The sequence below is a fragment of the Xiphias gladius genome, chromosome 19 (genome assembly GCF_016859285.1).
Source record: "Xiphias gladius isolate SHS-SW01 ecotype Sanya breed wild chromosome 19, ASM1685928v1, whole genome shotgun sequence".
In the NCBI taxonomy this organism is placed as follows: domain Eukaryota; kingdom Metazoa; phylum Chordata; class Actinopteri; order Istiophoriformes; family Xiphiidae; genus Xiphias; species Xiphias gladius.
The window spans coordinates 30342807-30359815 of record NC_053418.1 but is presented as its reverse complement, the minus strand read 5'-3'; the positions used below and the strand labels follow the sequence as shown (position 1 = coordinate 30359815).

The 17009-nt window shown below is 38.3% G+C and overlaps 1 protein-coding gene across 1 annotated transcript in view; it reads left to right on the top strand.

Annotated features, from left to right (window-relative positions):
• The first annotated feature begins 4305 nt into the window (after window positions 1-4305).
• Window positions 4306-17009, top strand: part of ydjc (YdjC chitooligosaccharide deacetylase homolog) — a 30009-nt gene continuing 17305 nt past the window's right edge. Inside the window, exons 1-3 of the mRNA XM_040154583.1 lie at window positions 4306-4461; window positions 6664-6839; window positions 8337-8496. Of these exons, the coding sequence (XP_040010517.1) occupies window positions 6676-6839; window positions 8337-8496 (324 nt within the window). The 5' untranslated portion in view covers window positions 4306-4461; window positions 6664-6675. The remainder of the gene's footprint in view (window positions 4462-6663; window positions 6840-8336; window positions 8497-17009) is intronic.

Genomic DNA, 17009 nt, shown 5'->3' with positions numbered 1-17009 from the left:
TTAAAAAAAATGATAATTCTGTGTCTTATTGCAGAATAATATCCCACTGAATACACTAAGGATTTTTTAAAGGAATGTACAGTATGGCAGATATAAGGTCAGTCTATCTCTGACTGGCTATTCCTTCTCAGGATTCCTTTAAGTCACTTGATAAATGTGTGTTATAAATATAAATAAATACGGGCCCTGGTCTTTAGCAATTAATATGCAACAGATAGGCACTCACTGCTTGAGGATGCCAGACTGTGTTTGCTCATATAGACTTAATAATTGAGTAATGTAACAAGGTGCCAGCTCATGCAATGCTTTAACAATAAAATGCAGGAATCACTTCTAAAACAATCAGACAACCATTGTAAAGAGGCTAAAACAGGTGGGATTGGAACCCATTTCATATTAATAGTTAAAAGACAAGCAGCTGTTCTCAAAGGCTTTTTGATTGTAGTGGGTAAAAAGAATATTCCAGTAATCAGGATGAGATGAAGCCATGTATGACAGTTTCAGTGTCTTTAAAACTAAACATATGTTGAACAAGACTCAACCACCTTATCGATGTTGTGATTTAAAATGAAAAGATTTTTAACTAGTACCTATTCAGAAATACAAAGATTACCAATACTAATATCTGTTACAATTCACAATTGGCACCAAATGTCTGGCCAGATGTGTAGTCTATTTACTTTCATCAGATATATCCCAATTGAAATCAAGTCAAAAAATTTGTATGCAATTGGTACTTAAAATTTAAACAACACAGTACTCTGAAATGACAATCTTTGAAGGATTTTGGCACTTCACTGAAAATAATATTTCTAATATCTGTAATAATATTTCAATTACATTCAGACACATGTTTTTGTAAGGTGTAGGGCCACTGGCAGCAATTACAACTTCAGATCTTTGTGTCTCATCTAGCCATTCCTTTCTCTCATTTCTCCTTGGAGATCCTTAGCCAACTGTGGTTTTAGGGTCTCTCCACAGACTGATTCAAAATTTGGGGTTTTGGTTGGGCCACTCAATGATATTCAGACCTGTGCCATCGCACTCTGGATCATGTTTGCTTCAAGAACAACCATAGACTTTACTCTGTTCATTGTCCCCTTCCCTGCTACAGCAAGCATTCCTGTTATGTGTTGTAGCTACCATTTTGTTTTACTAAAAGGAATGGCATTGCTCAGGTGTCTACTGCTTCAATTCAATTCAATTCAATTCAGTTTTATTTATATAGCGCCAAATCATAACAGAGGTTATCTCGGGGCACTTTTCATATAGAGCAGGTCTAGACTGTACTTCTTATGACAGAGACCCAACACTCCCCCATGAGTGAGCACTTTGCGACACCGGTAAGGCAAATCTTGCTTTTAACAGGTAGAAACCTTGAACAGAAGCCGACTCACAGTGGGTGACTGTCTGCCTTGACCGGCTGGGTTGAGAGAAAAGGGGGGGCAGGATCGAGGAGAACATAGCACAGTACAGGTACCACATAAAGATTTATAACAATAATGAGACTAATATTATAATAATAGGGCGAAAATTAATACTAATAAAACTAAATATAATAATAGTAATGATAATCATTATAATTGAAGCAGTGGGTGTTGAGCAGGACGATTTGCAGTCACAGATCCAGACTCTGCAGCACCAGGGGCAGAAATACCTGTAGAAAGCGACAGGAGGAGAGAGACAAGAAAGCACTAAACTACAGTAGAGAGAAGAAATCAAGTTAGTAATGAGCATTGATGTGATATGAATGTGTTCAGATGGAGAGGAAGAGAGAGGAGCTCGGTGCATCATGGTAAGTTCCCTGACAGTCTAGGCCTATAGCAGCATAACTAGGGGATGGTTCAAGACAAGCCTGAGCCAGCCCTAACTATAAGCTTTATTTAAAAAAGAAGGTTTTAAGCCTACCATTAAATGTGGAGAGGGTGTCTGCCTCCTGGACCCAAACTAGAAAAACGGTTCCACAACAGAGGAGTGTGATAACTGAAGGCTCTGCCTCGCATTCTACTTTTGGAGACTCTAGGAACCACAAGCAAGCCTGTGTTATGGGGAGTGCAGGGTTTTTTTTAGAGTAATAGGGTACTATGAGTTCTTTAAGATATCCAAATTGATGATGCCTGACCATTAAGGGTTTTGTAGGTGAGGAGGGGGATTTTAAATTCTATTCTGAATTTTACAGGGAGCCATGCGGAAAAGCTAACACAGGAGAAGCATTAATATATATTAGACAAACATAATTTAAATATTTCTCAAAAGAACAACTGTTGTATCTTAGCTTTTTATGTAAAGTAAGAACTAAACTGTACCCTTAAAATGCTGTACATAAAAAACGCCAATGTCACCAAATATGACATTTTAATGGTAGTATACCAGGCTGAAGCTTGTGAGTTCCTGCTCCAGGAGTTCCTGCTCATTTCCAACTGTCGCAACGCACAAAACGGAGATTGAAATATGCGTGTGCTACGTCTCACGGAAAATTTGGGGTTGACAAAAAGAAGAGAATGTGCGTAGCCTACCGTTACGGAAACATGGGTCCGAGTCTCTGATCCTGGCAAGTGGACATTTTGGAGTCTAGGGAAATTGGCGATGCAGGCGGTTTAATTTCACTTCATATTAAATCATAGGCTACATTACTTCCACATTGTGATGCACATACAGGCCAGCTGTATTATATTGTGTTTGTGCTTGTAAGACACTAATTATTCAGTAAGCACCTCACTGTTTTAAAAGATACAGACCAAATCAAATCTTGCCCATTTACATCTTTGTATCATTATTAAACTATTGAGCACCTGGCACTGGTTCATCTCCACATTGAAAAACCCTCACAGCTCAGAGGAGAGCGCGGGGTTGTATGAAGCTCACATTCTATCTCAGTCGGTTTTGGACCCACCACAGCGTGGCTGAAATACAGAGGATGACACCAGAATGCATCAGGTGGCAGATTCTGGAAAGTCTGTCTGACCTTTACCATGAGAGTAACACCTATATACTGGATTTTGGAGTTAAACGAAGTATTTTTTTGTGTTTTTTAAATATTGAATATGTGACTTCTATGTACGTGTCTCTAGTCTATAGATGCTTAAAATACCAAGTGGTGAGCTTCCTTGTCCCCGTGCCTCCGCTGGTCAGTCCATACTCCGAAAATGTGCAGCAAAGCGTTTAAGGCACCCAACTCCATGTCTGAGCTCTTTGTTTTAATTTCAGGAATTGTCCTGTTTGTTGCAGTAACAGCTGCTGCAGCCATGAGCCCCTCTAACATTTTGTTGTTTTTAACTCTGCCTCTATTCTCCACGTGATAATATGTAGGCTATATCAATATTCATGTGGGATTTGCATTTACCATTTATGGTTAGCTGTAGGAATGTTTTGGCGCAATATAAGGCTTCCCAAAGTGCACACATTTTCAAGTTAATTGTGATTTATAAAGAGAATTTTAAAAAAGTGATTATAATTGAATTAATTAATTAATTAATGTATTTATTTGCATACGCATTGCATTGTGTCTTTTGTGTTTTTTTGGTCTCATGTGCGTATTGTGTCTTGGTATGGATCTTACGCACAGGAATGAGGCCCCTGCTCCTGTGCAACCAACAATCTCTCAGGCTTCCATGACGTGCACACTTAAGGGAAGCCACACCTGTACACATATATTTACACACAGTCAGTACTGAGCTCAGCTGGCTGTGGAAGGTATGTTCAGAAATACTTAATAGGAAAAAGTGTTGGTAAATTTGGCTACTGAGAAATAGACACTGTACGATTCTAAGGTGGCGGTGTTGATGAAATATGAATACTTTCTAACATGTTTATGTTTATGTATATTTTACTGGAGATGTTCCGAAGTTAAGTCAAGGTTCCCGAACAGTTCAATAAAGACCCTGTATGATGGCTATAACGTTCTTTCTACGTTATCCCGGAAAGAACACATTTACTAACTTCTCGAAGGTAGAACGTTTTTAGTTTGTCATTTATAAAAAGAAAGGATGTGGTACGTCAACTTTCCTGTACTATTTTTTCATAATAAAATCTCTAAAAGCGCGTTAAAATGTACAGTATTCACTACAAAACTTTATGTTTAATTTTTACAATGTTAACAATTAACACGAGAGCCATTATTATTATTTAATAGCTATGGTGATAAATAGGGTTAGTAAGACCATAGTAGTTTGTTTGATAAGTTTTGACATATCACGATACAGTTTTGTAGTTTTATTCATTGTCGATATAAATTTGAAAGACCGGCGGACGTCTTATTTTGAAGTTTTTCTTTCCAGCAGCAGCTGGGTGCTTCTCATTCCCCACAGGAGACGCCATGTTTCCTCCAGCAGAGGGCCTCGTATTCTAGTAAAGTCAACTTCCAACCCACTCCAATGCGGCTTGCTAGTCGGAAGTATAGTTTATTAATACCGTGGCTGTGTGGCTTCGGACATATATGGATAAACGTGTGTAATACAATGGGTAAGATTGAGTTTTATGTTAATTCGTAAGATAGAATATTGTTCATTAGTGTGAGCCACGAGGCCGAACCTGTCGGTGGTGTTATAGCGGGTCTCCTCACGGTGACATTGAGAAGTAGAGAGGAAATGTAAACGGCGAAAGATAATATCGTCTAAAAATTTGGGAGAGGAGTTGATTCAGCTCTGTGGTAACTTTGGTAAACCATATACTGTATGTAATGTAAAATTGACCAAAATATAGTGCAGACCGGCGCTACCACACCGCTCCACAAACGATAGCTTCAAAATCGCGATAGAGTTTAATGAAACAGTTTCAATAATAAAATAAATAGAAAAGGATTATGTTCTACAGATGGTTTAATCATTGCAGTTATCCAGGTACGGCGGAGTCCTCTTAAGTTTCGCATTTGTTTTGCTGTAGGACGACGGTTAGCTCATCTTCCAGCCCTTGTGTTTAACCGCTGGGGGTGACTTTAGGGGCTAATACACCTCCTTATTTTGTACTATTGTATTGGACTATTGTACAATATAAAGGGCCCTCTTTGCTGCATGTAGCAACACAATTTAGAATAGATTGTTACATTACGTGGAAGTTATGGAAAAAGATTAAAGCCATTTATATTTTTATCATAAATATTATGATTTTTTTAATGCTTCCACATCATGTGACTGAGTGGTTGACACTATATTCTGAAATGTGTAATCACATGGCCCAAAGAGGGCATATCATTTACATTGCATGTATATACATATATACATTGTACCTTGTCTAATTATTAATAATGTTTTTTTCATAAATGCTGATTCTTTTTCAGTAGCTTCCACGTTCAGTCCCATTCACAGCTTAGATTGGGATATTTGGTCCTTAGAGTGCCTTATTTTTGGCCTTGTTTCGTATCCAAAACTTTAAAGCAGCTATTTCCCAGACACTGCTGTGAGCCTAATATCCAGTTTAGTCTGTTTTGTATAAAGTTAACTGTACAATGGAGACAGTGTTGTAATTGTGATGATGAGTTTTAACAACTGTTAAAAGTTACATGCATGTGTGTGACATGACCTTAGGCTACACTGCATCTGTATGTATATTTTTTTTGTAATACTTAGACTGTACTGTATCTGAGATGTTACTAATCTACTATGTAAATATGTATGTTTTTCCAACACAGCCTTAGATGGTGCACTGCAGCTTACATTTAGACCACAGCAAAATGCTGTCCTCAAAAACACAAGAACAGAGTCACAATTATTGCTAAGGAGTTGCCAAGAGGTTGCTTATTTCTTCAAATAGGTAGCTTGGATATTGCTACATATTGTATGTTTTCTGTACGTGGTTGCTAAGGTGTTGCTTGGTGTATACTAAGACTGTGTTTACACCTTACATTAAACTTAACAGCAAACTTATTTTTTTACTTCCCTGCCACGCAGCCCCTGACTGTGTCTGGGTAGCCAACATGTTATTGTTTTCGAAAACCTCTGGATCTCTTCATACACACTAAAACACAAGGCTGCCACACTGGTTTAGTGAGGACGGAGGGCCAAAATGGAGAAGAAAAGCCAACATAATGTGGACGTGCTTTAAGTGGTTGTGAAGATGTTGCTGTGGTTTCTACGTGGTTACTATATTTACCCATGAGTGATAACCACTGAACCAAGTACCTGCAGGGTCAGTATGGCCATCAGGCTCTCTGAAGGACCTGCCTTCATGGGCTCTGTCCTTGAGTGAAAAAAGTCTGCTCATGTTGTATGTTCATTTGCAAGTTAGAAGCACGTACAAAACCTGGGAGTCAGCTGCTTTTAATCATCAAATTTCAGCATGGCTGATTTAAAAATAAATAAATAAACAAATAAAAAAAGTACCGACTAGCAACTCTGGCTAAAATATTGAGTGTTGGGTGTATGCGTTGCACTGACTGGTTGCTGTTTACTGTATTTTTGTTGCGCTTTTATCCGAAGCCCTTTACAATTGACCTCTCATTCACCAATTCACATGAAAAGTCACTGATAGCAGCGAGCTACCAAGGAAGACACTAACCACTGGCATTTGAGGTTCAGTGTCATACTCAGGGACACTGACATATGGACAAGAGGAGCTGGGGATTGAACCACTTATTAATTAATTGAATAGTTGACAACCTGCTCTACCAGCTGAGTCATAGTTGCCCCCGTGATGAGTGTTCATCTGTCTCCTATGTGTCCTCCACAGGGACCAGCAATTATGCCACAGCCCAGAATGATGCTGGTGGTGACGGGAGATGATTTCGGCTACTGTCCCAGGAGGAACCAGGGAATTGTGGACTGCTTCCAGGCTGGAGGCATTTCCAATGTTTCACTACTGGTTAATGCTTCTGCTGCCAAAGAGGCAGCTGATCTGGCTAAGAGGTAGTGTATTGTAATGTTTATGTAAATTCCTAACACTTCAGATCTACAAAGAAACAGCTAGTGGTGATGCACCAAAGGGGGGATTACTATTGAGCCTGGGGGTCTGGAACTTTGACGCACATCATAGCATAACACTGGAAGAGGGGCATAAAATTAGCTTGTCCACCCAGGTGTCATGTTTCCATCACTGTCGATCGGAGCTGGAGACGATAAATTCCCGTGACTGCTGCGGAGTCATTTGACCGGGGAATGAATGCCAATTGTACCTTTTCCCAATGAAGACAAAAGCCAGATGGTAGTGGGTGTTGGTGGGTTTTTTTGTCCAGTGTGAAAGGGGCATGCTCCTGGGTCGTAGCAGAAGTTAGAGTTGTAGAGGGTGATCAAAAACGGTGACAGTACAATTCCTTGGGGTGCACCAGTGTTGCTTTTCACCATGTCTGCCAAGCAGCCTTGCAGCCTAACGTGCTGCGGCCTGTCGGTGAGGTTATCTGTAATCCAGGCCACTAGGTCCTCTTCCACCTGCATCACAGAGCCACTCAGCCAGCTGGAGTGGCTGGATGGTGTTGAAAGCACTAGAGAAGTCAAATAACATGATCCTCACAATGCTCTGTGGCTTCTCCAAGTGTGTGTAAGCTGGTAGATGATGGCATCCTCCATACCAATGTAAGCCTGGTTAACACACTGCAGTGGGTGGCGTACCAAGGGCCTAAAGTGCTGTAGAACCAGCATGTCAAGGGTCTTCATGACATGTGATATTATAGCAACGGGCATGAAGTCGTTGACAGTGCTGGGATGTCCTTTCCTGGTCTTCCAGAGGCACCTTTTTCACCCACAGGGAGAGTTTAAAAGGATGCCGGAACACTCCTACCAGCTTCTCCGCACACAATTTAGGCACCCTCAGGTTGATGTTGTCAGGTCCTCGGGCCCTGTTGATCAGGGTCCTGGTGAGCTGCAGTATCACATGCTTAGTTGGATTTACTTCACTTCAGAAATCTACAAAATATGTAATTTGCCAAGGGTTGCCAAAACTTTTACTTCCAACCTTACTGGGGGGATGCAACCCGCTGTCGCCCCATGATGATTATGCACCTGGTTGCAACTGCAGCAAGCTGCTACAATATTATGGTGTAACAAAAAATATGAATGCACCTTGAACTGAAATATAAATAATTAATAACTGTGACAAATTTATTATTATTTTAAAGATAATTAAGGTCAGCCTCAAATCAGTCAGTTCTACATTCATTTATACTCAGAAGTCAAGTACTTACCATCTTCTGACTTTGGCGGGAGGACCCTTGTTCCCTAAATCCCCTCTTTATTTAAATGAACAAGATTTTTTTCTTAGAAACATTGTTTGTCATTGCATCAGTTGACCAGGGTCTGATGTATTTTCCAGTAAATAACTTACTGAGTAAGGAGATTTAAGCTTGTCAGACATATTTAGCCAGCATCACATGATATGATGAAGAAGAAGTTTCTCTTCTTTTTTATCAGACACAGCATCCCCACCGGCCTCCATGCCAACCTGTCAGAGGGCATTCCAGTGTGTCAGAGCCTCCAGCAGGTCTCCACATTAATAAACCAGCGTGGCTTCTTCCGTGGGAAGATGGGCTTCCGTCAGGCACTGGAGAGAGGTCAGCTCAGCATGAAACAGGTATACTGCTCCAAAGCTCAGTTTGTGACTGGCTTGAACTCATCTAGTCATGTTATATGCATGTATTTATGAGTCAGTTTATTTCATTTTTTACTTGTACAACAGCATAAAACAACAAAGAAAATAAAAGACAATAAGAAACACACAAAATGAAGAAATTGTAATGGCTTGACTCTCTTTGTTTTAATATTTAATGCTGGTGTCAGTCAGAACCAAGCCTGGCAATTAATTCAAACTAAAAATTTATCAGTTTGTTCGTCACACCCAATGACTGTATATAAAGATGGACAGCATGACAGCCTCCTAAAAGTGAAGCCAGAAAAAGCTCCTGGCTTCTGTGCTTGGCATGTGCAACATACCTGAGAAGAGAGAAGATTGAAGAGGGCCATCTGTGGGAGGTCAGTTTTTCACTGCTCCCACCGTAAGAATCTCTTACTGTGAGATAAGAGTTAAGGTTATCATAACATCTCATGTTATGATAACCTTAATCTCTTATCTCATAATCTTATCTCTTAATTGGTTTATATGACAATATGTCAAAATTGGGGCTGTTAATTTGCCTGATAAAACTGAATTGTTTCCAATTAAATGAACTCAAGCCATCATAATTTGGATGTAATGTTAGTTGTTAATGTTATTTCCATGTAGTTTAACGTTAGCCATCGTATTTGTTAATCCAAATTCCACTTGTATTACATTGCTGATGTTAGGGCTCTCAGACTACTCGTTTAACATTAACGTTGCCGACAATTACAACATAAATTGAGTTCCTCAGCCTAAGTGCCAACTTAAAATTAACGTTAGCTCCCGATGGTTCCATTTTTTTCCATGCTAAGATAATAGTAGCAAGGTTAATACTGTCATAACCACAATGTAATTAAACAATTTGCTTTTGGATTTGTTTTGGAACATTAGACTAATTCATGAGACAACAATGTAGACATTTAGCTAAAATGGAGCTATGTTACTTATGATGTAGACAGAATGCTTTAAACAGAATGCTTCTTGCCGTAGCCTAATTATCACCGAAAATGATAGCTGAATTGAAATTGCCTTCTGACAGTTTTTTGTAGTTGTAGTGGTGGGAAATCAAATTTTAAATGTCATATCTAAGTCCTGTTATTTATATCTAAGCAGTTGCAATAGCTGTAAAGAGCAACAGCCACCCCTGCAGGGGGTTCCCATCTTTGTCACCATATATAATCCGTGATGAGTTTGAAATGAGTTGTTCTGCAGTGAACTGTACTAACTGACCTAAGGGATCTTTGCAGTTTTTTGGGTAAGTGAAATTTGTGTTTTGTAGGCTAATCAGTAAGTAAATGTTATCTAGCTAGCTAGCCAAGACAACAAGCAGTCTAATGTTAGCTATGTGGAATAATGCTGGTTATAGGTAGATAGGAGTTACTCATTTTTATTTTACAAAATAATAATTTAAGAAACTGAATTAACTTACCGTTTCTAAAGAAATTGTTCTGCTGTGCTTGAACTTGAATTAAAAAGCCAGCAACGTAACCGTAGTAAGCCATTACTGTGCAGGGCTGAAATGCTTATTGAATATCTGAAAGAAAGCAGTATATTTCTGTCTGTCTGCAGTAACACTAAATTTAAAATCTGAATGAATCACGTTGCTCACTGTTTTAAAAAATAACTAAAATGTGGATGCCAACATTCCTTAGTAACAGGCTGTGGTAGAATGCGGTATTAACCAAACATACTGTACAGTAAATTGCTGAGAGGACACAAAACTTGCTTACAATGTTCTGCACTGGCATTCTGTAATATCAATTCACCAGTTTCTAGCTGATAATATAGTCCGTTTGTTGATGCTAATTCAGCAATTGGACTGAAATACTCTGCCTTTATCCTCGATAATATGGCTGATGTCCACAAAGGGTAATTCCATGTCAAATCAACAGAGGCCTCGTGACCGACCATCTTCGATTTGCTTCATGCTTCATGTAAATAATGTTATTGTATCCAACAAGTAGTGTGCAAAAATTCGGCTTGTATCTACTTTAGTTTCTGAGATATGGGGGCTTTATAAAAGTGGTTGCGGCCCTAATAAACGAATGTTGCTAAGAAATTGCAAAGTTCCACAAGTAATTAAGTTTGAACTATTCATGCTACATGTTTGAAATTTTCACGGATTGAAAGATTTTCCTTGATTTGGCCTTTTGATGATGGTGGTCGAGAGCGCTTTCTAAGATGTCGGTCCAAATTTCCCATAAGTGTCCAACTGGGTTGAGATCTGGTGACTGCGAAGGCCAAAGCACTTGATCCACATCATTTTCATACTCGTAAAACCATTCAGTGACCCCTCTTGCCCTATGGATGGGAGCATTGTCATCCTGTTTTTTCACTGATTTTTCAGGTTTTTCCTTTAATTTGTCACCTGTCTGTATATTTAAAGTGCATATTGCCCATGTATAACAAAATCTACCCTAAAAACAATTATAACCACTGGAAAGAGTATTTTTTAATTAGTAAAAGCACAAAATATGAAGTTGGTACCTCGAAACAAACTGTATTTATTAAGGTATCAAACACACCATGTTTTACTAAAAATGGACATTCTGCAAAAAACAGTTCTACTATTTAACTAAGGCAATGTCAGGAAATTAAAAGCTTAGAAGAAATAGCATCTACTTTAAGTAGTTTGAACAATGCAATGATATCCTTTTCCTCGTGGAGATCTTGTGGAAATGTATACTGCCTGCCAGTTAGTGTTAGTGGGGCATCAGTGATCTTCAGGATATTCACAAGAGGGACCGAACAAATATCTACTCTCCTGGGCCAACTGTGAGTCTAAGAGGGACCATGAGGATTTATAAATGTTACTTGTACATCTTGCACAGTTATGCATTCTCATTTGAAGCAGCAAACTAGTGGGGATGTTGCAAACTATTGACAAAGACCTGAATATAAGACAACACAATTATTTTAGCTTTTTTAAAAAAAAGTAATGTAAACAAAACTGTCAGTAAGTAGCCAAACTGATTAACTTCAAAAAGGACATCATTAAATTGTTCAGACTCTTAAAGTAGATACTATTTCTAAAAAGCTTGTAATCTCCTGAAATTGCCTTAGTTAAATTGTAGAATTTTTTTTTTCCGCAGGACTTCTGTTTTCTAGTAAGTAAGTCTTGTAAACTCACAGTTTGTCACAGTCAAGCCCCTCCTCCCCAGTTGTCCCTGCAGGCAAATTATTGGAATTCAAGATTGGATTGAATTTCAAGTACATTCAGAATGTCTCCAGAAATAAATGCAGATGAACCATTTTTTTATAACCAGAATAGTATAATAAAATATACAAGGTAACTAAACAAAAGAAAAAAGAAACAAAACTTCAATAATAGTGAAGTAAGACAAAAACAAAATGTACCCCGGACACAGTTATCGACACCCTTCAGTAATATTTGTTTGCAGAACCTTTGGCAACAATCACAACCTGGAAACGTTTCTTGTAGCCACCTAGAAGCTTCCAAGACTCCTTTTTGCAGTAGCAGATTGCAGCTCTCTTCAATTGTTTACAATGGGACTTAGGCCAGGACTCATTGTTGGCCAGTTTAAAACAGCCCATCTTTTCGTTTTTAACCATTTTTTGCTGCTGGATGTGTTCTGTGGGTCATTGTCCTGGTGAAAGACCCAAGACCTTCATTTCAAACCAAGTCTTCTGACACTGGGTAACACATTTCACTCTAAAATGAATCTTATGGTGTCATCATTCCTTTGATACATCCAATTCAATTCCTCCACTACCAGAGGCAGCAAAGCAGCCCCACAGCATGATTGAACCTCCACCATGTTTTACTGTAGGTAGGGTGTTCTTCTCCTAAGGGCCTCATTTCGTCGCCTATAAACCAACTGAAGCCCTGCATTCCTAAAGAGCTCTACTTTGGTTTCATCTGTCTGTAGAACATTATCCCAGAAAGACTGTGGCTTATCTGTGAAAGGTTTTGCAAACGTTAGTCTTGCCTTTTTGTGCCTTTCTTTCAGTAGTGGTGTCTTCCTTGGCCTTCACTCATGGAATCCTACTTATTTAAGTGTGTCATATGGTATGGGTTGAAACCACCACTTCAGATTGCTCCAGGTCAGCCTGAAGATCTTTAGATGTCTTGCGTGGTGTTTTTTCCACAATCCTCACAAAACTTCGCAGACTTCTCTCATTGAGTGTCTTCTGAACACAATGTCCTGCGTGTTAACAGTTTTATGACTGTGAAACTTCTTGATAACACTACGAACAGTTGAATCAGGGACTTCAAGTTCTTTGGTGATTGCCTTGTAGCCTTTGAAATTGTTGTGTTTGTGATGCTCTAAGGCCGCTCTCTTATCTTGGCCGTTGCGAAAAAGAAACTGGAAACATGCAGCCCCTTTTTTATGCGGTAAAACCAATATTCATTGGTTAATTTAGGTCAGGTGAACACTGAATATTAAGCACAGGTGAGGCTTTATTTCTTTTTATTTTGTTTGAGGAACTAATTTAAGTTAATCAAAAGAGTGAATACTTCTGTCAAGTGTTTGTCTATTTTTTATTTCATCATATGAAAGCATTCTTTTTGTTGTTCACCAACTTTAAACATTTTATTAAATATTCTGGTTATACAAAATTGCTTAACATTTATTTTTGAGGATATTATACTGTACTTAAAATTCAGGGTGCCAATAATTTTGACGAGGACTGTATATTTGAAATACAAATCACTCGTAATCCTGTTCTGAATTTATTCTTTCCTAAAATAATATATATTTTTAAAAAGCAATTCTTTATTAATGAAAAAGAACCGCTAAAAGTATTGATAAAGAACTGAACCGATAAGGAGTAACGATAAGAACAATACCAATCCCTTTGTATAAAATATATAAGGTTTTTTCAGTTTTGTTAGACATAGTTGTTTACCACCATTTTCACACAAGATATCTTGATAAAATCACATAGCTTAATTCTTTAGCTAAGGACAATGATTCACACAAAATGAGTGATCTGTCTTGAGGATGCAGACATCTATTGATGTGCTCTAAAGCAGCTATAGTATTAATATAATAATGCTCATCTGTCTCTCCCTGTCTTATGCCTACTGCAGATGCTGAAGAGAGGGGGCACTTGGCTTCCATGGACGAGTTACACATGTCCCAGAACATGTAACGCTTTTTGGTGAAGTGCATTATTATTTTTTATAAGTTAGATAAAAAAGTATCACAGGATCATACTAAGTCTGTGAGAACCCACAGTCTTTTTTTAACATTGAATTTACTGTATACTTGAGTATTGGATTCTTAGGTAGCACCAGAACTCTAATTTCTGTACATGTTTTTGTCTTAAAACATCAGCATATAAAGCTGTCTCTTACTATATTCTAGTTGTTTTTTTTTTATCACAACAGACCTCAGTACCACCCAGTGACAACATGGAGGACTCATCCCATGTGTAGTACTTGTCCATTGTTAATGCAATTCTTGTCTTAATATTGGAGCATATTTCTGTGGTAATTTGTAAATGAACAACTGATGAAAAAAGTAAAACATCTAAAATACCACACTGAATATTGCCAGTAAAACCTGCATTTGTTTTGAAAGTGATAAGTTACACTTCGACTAGTCAATATTGATTGAATAAGATTGAAAATGTGATTCGCTTCTTATATGTATCCTTATCCCTCTAGTACTTTCACCTTACTTATATGCTGCCCTTTAGACTTAATGGCATAAACCACCATTCAGTTTGGTGTTTAAGAATAAGTTTAAAGGCTATTGATCTCTCTGAGTACAGCTTCTGTGCAACACTGAGCGTTGTCAACTGCCCCAGGCAGTATTAACAGCATTAAATAAAAAAAATGTAATGTAAGGTAAGGTAAAAGTCTTTATTTGTACGTTGAGCCAAAAACCTAACTCTGGAATTCTTTTACATATACTGTGTGTTCTGCTGCTACAGTAAATTAGAGGTATGCAGACCAGAGTTTAATAAAAAATATTTATTTACACAAAAAAGGCAGAAGCCTTAGCTTTTGGCTGACCGTAAGACAAACCCCTGGCTACATTCACTGTTTCCATGATATTTATACTTACTCTTGGCCTCTGTCGAGGATTTCACCTGGTTGATGCTATTTCTTTCCATCTGAAATGCAGATTCAAAAAATTAAACAATAACTATCCATTCATATATATTGACTCTGTATAAGAAAAGCAGAGGTGTTGCATTTCTAATTACTAGCTGGTAAAATATTGAATGCATGTGCTAACCTTACTAAAGCATAGACTGTATTAGCTAAATATAGATGATTTGGCTGTCCACAAAGTTGTAATAGTTATGTTTAATTACAATAATATCGATATGTGACTTTTTAAATATGACTGTGGTTAGTTGTTGTATTTATTCTAAAAAGCCTTCAATCATAGTATAACCAGCAGCAAATTGGAGCAGCCAGGCTACCTCAAAGGTTTAGGGTGGTATTGCTTACGATTGAGCCGGGTGGGTGTATGGGTTGGACCTCAATCACGATCAATAATCACATGTACCCCTTTTAATATGAAGGTAGTTCAATAACCACAAAGAAATAATAAACTTTGCATTTTATGTATTTTCCATCCAAAACCCCTTTTTCAGTGGTTTCAGTTCCTTAAATAAGGTGTCCTTAGTTTTTCATTGAGTCCGACAATTATCCCTTTTCTTATTTCATACAACTCCACCTTTAATTTATATACAACCAAAAAAGTCCCTCTGGGTTTTCCATCAGTCAACCAACGAAATAATCAATTTTATTAACAATAGTCCATCCAAGATTTTAAGTAACTGAATAAATTAACTCGGGACTTTTGTGTTTCAACTCATTCAACTAAATTCTTTTCAACACTTAAATAGATAAGTATCCTTCATTCAAGATCAGTTGGTTTGTTTATGAACTCGTTCTTGATATCTTCAGTTATTATCTGTAGGACCTCTGTGTGAGCTTTCCAGACTATCCACAATTACCTCTGATACTGTCAGTCTTCCTTCCAGAACCAGCAGCAGCTCTCCCTCCGTCACAGTTTGATGACCCACACACAACTTGAACAGTCTTCCACTCCACATTCAGTCTGCTGCTGGCCATGCTAGTCCCAACAGCTGCTTTTTTTGCCCTGTCTGTTGTCCCGCCATCAACTCCTCTGCACTTCAGTTCCATCAGCTGCTCGCCATACCAGTGCTAATAGCAGCATTTAATAGAAACAGACATTCTGTCCCAGCTGGAGGGAGTCTGTTTTACTAGGAGCCACTTATCCAAGACTGTCCTCCCATAAAAATGGCCCCGTAGGTTGTTTGTTCAAGCATCTTATTTCAACCCATAGTTAAGTTTTATTGTTAAGCGACACCTAGCGGTCATGTGAGACAACATCAGTCTTTTCAGCAAAATCACAAGTTTTCTATCAAGCGGTAAACCACTTTAGTGATTATAGTAATCAAGATGGGAGCATAGGAGAAAATCAGGTTGAAACCAATCAGTGTCAGTCAGTGTTGTTTCTTTTAATCATGACCGTGATCATTCTGTAACCTTAACCACATGTTCATTATTGTAACCATGATGATGACGATCCTATTAGTACTAGTATCACCTCCTAATAGTACCCATTTTAACCCAAACCATGATCTTTCCCTAAATCTAACAGTTGTTGTTTTTGTGCCTAAACCTAACCAAACCTTTATCATAGAATTGTCACAACATAAAAGGGTTAGTTAGTTATTTTTCAACAGGGATTTTTAACACTTTATCTGGCATATCTCCTTCCACTTTAGGGGAACTATTTGAGGAAAGACAGGTCAAATCAGAGGGTGCAGACGAACGATCTCTAAGGTTGATTAGGTTGGATGAGTTGTTGGTTTATCCGGAGGTTATGCTGATGTTGTGTAAATTGTGAATAGGATCCTTCATAGCGGGGCCGATCGCCACAAGTTAACCAAATCAGCAAACAATAATTATGTAAAAAGAAAAAAATACACATAAATGAGTAAATAAACGAAAGAATTAGACATTTAAAAACTAAGAGGGCATCATGGATTAAATTTGATGATGGATTATTTTTCAAATTTTCGAAAGGTAGCAAGCTCTAGATAATTTGTACTTTAGCATCCAAAATCTGTGTACCGCGATATCTGAGAGTACTTTCTATATTTGGTTTCGTAAAAAGGAAGATGAAGATGGTCAACCTTTCTGGTATTATGAAACCTAAGTTTCTGAGAATTTAATTTGAACAAGTTGCTAAAAGATGATGAGAGAGAATGTGGCAAGCCCACATCTTTCTGTGATCAACTAAGTGAGTTAACAAAGATCTCCTCCAGCTCTTGCCTACTAGCAGCCCTCAGCATTGGAAATACCGGCGACTCCCCCTGATTTCCTTTTCCTGGGCGCCTGTAGTCAAGGGTTATATAAGACTTTCGCTTAGCCTCTATGACCTCTCCGGTGTTGGCAGTGAAGAGCCCATCCCATTTACAAACTTTTTTTCACCTCTGGCGGAGCTAGCTCTAGAGCCTGCGTTCTCCCCCTT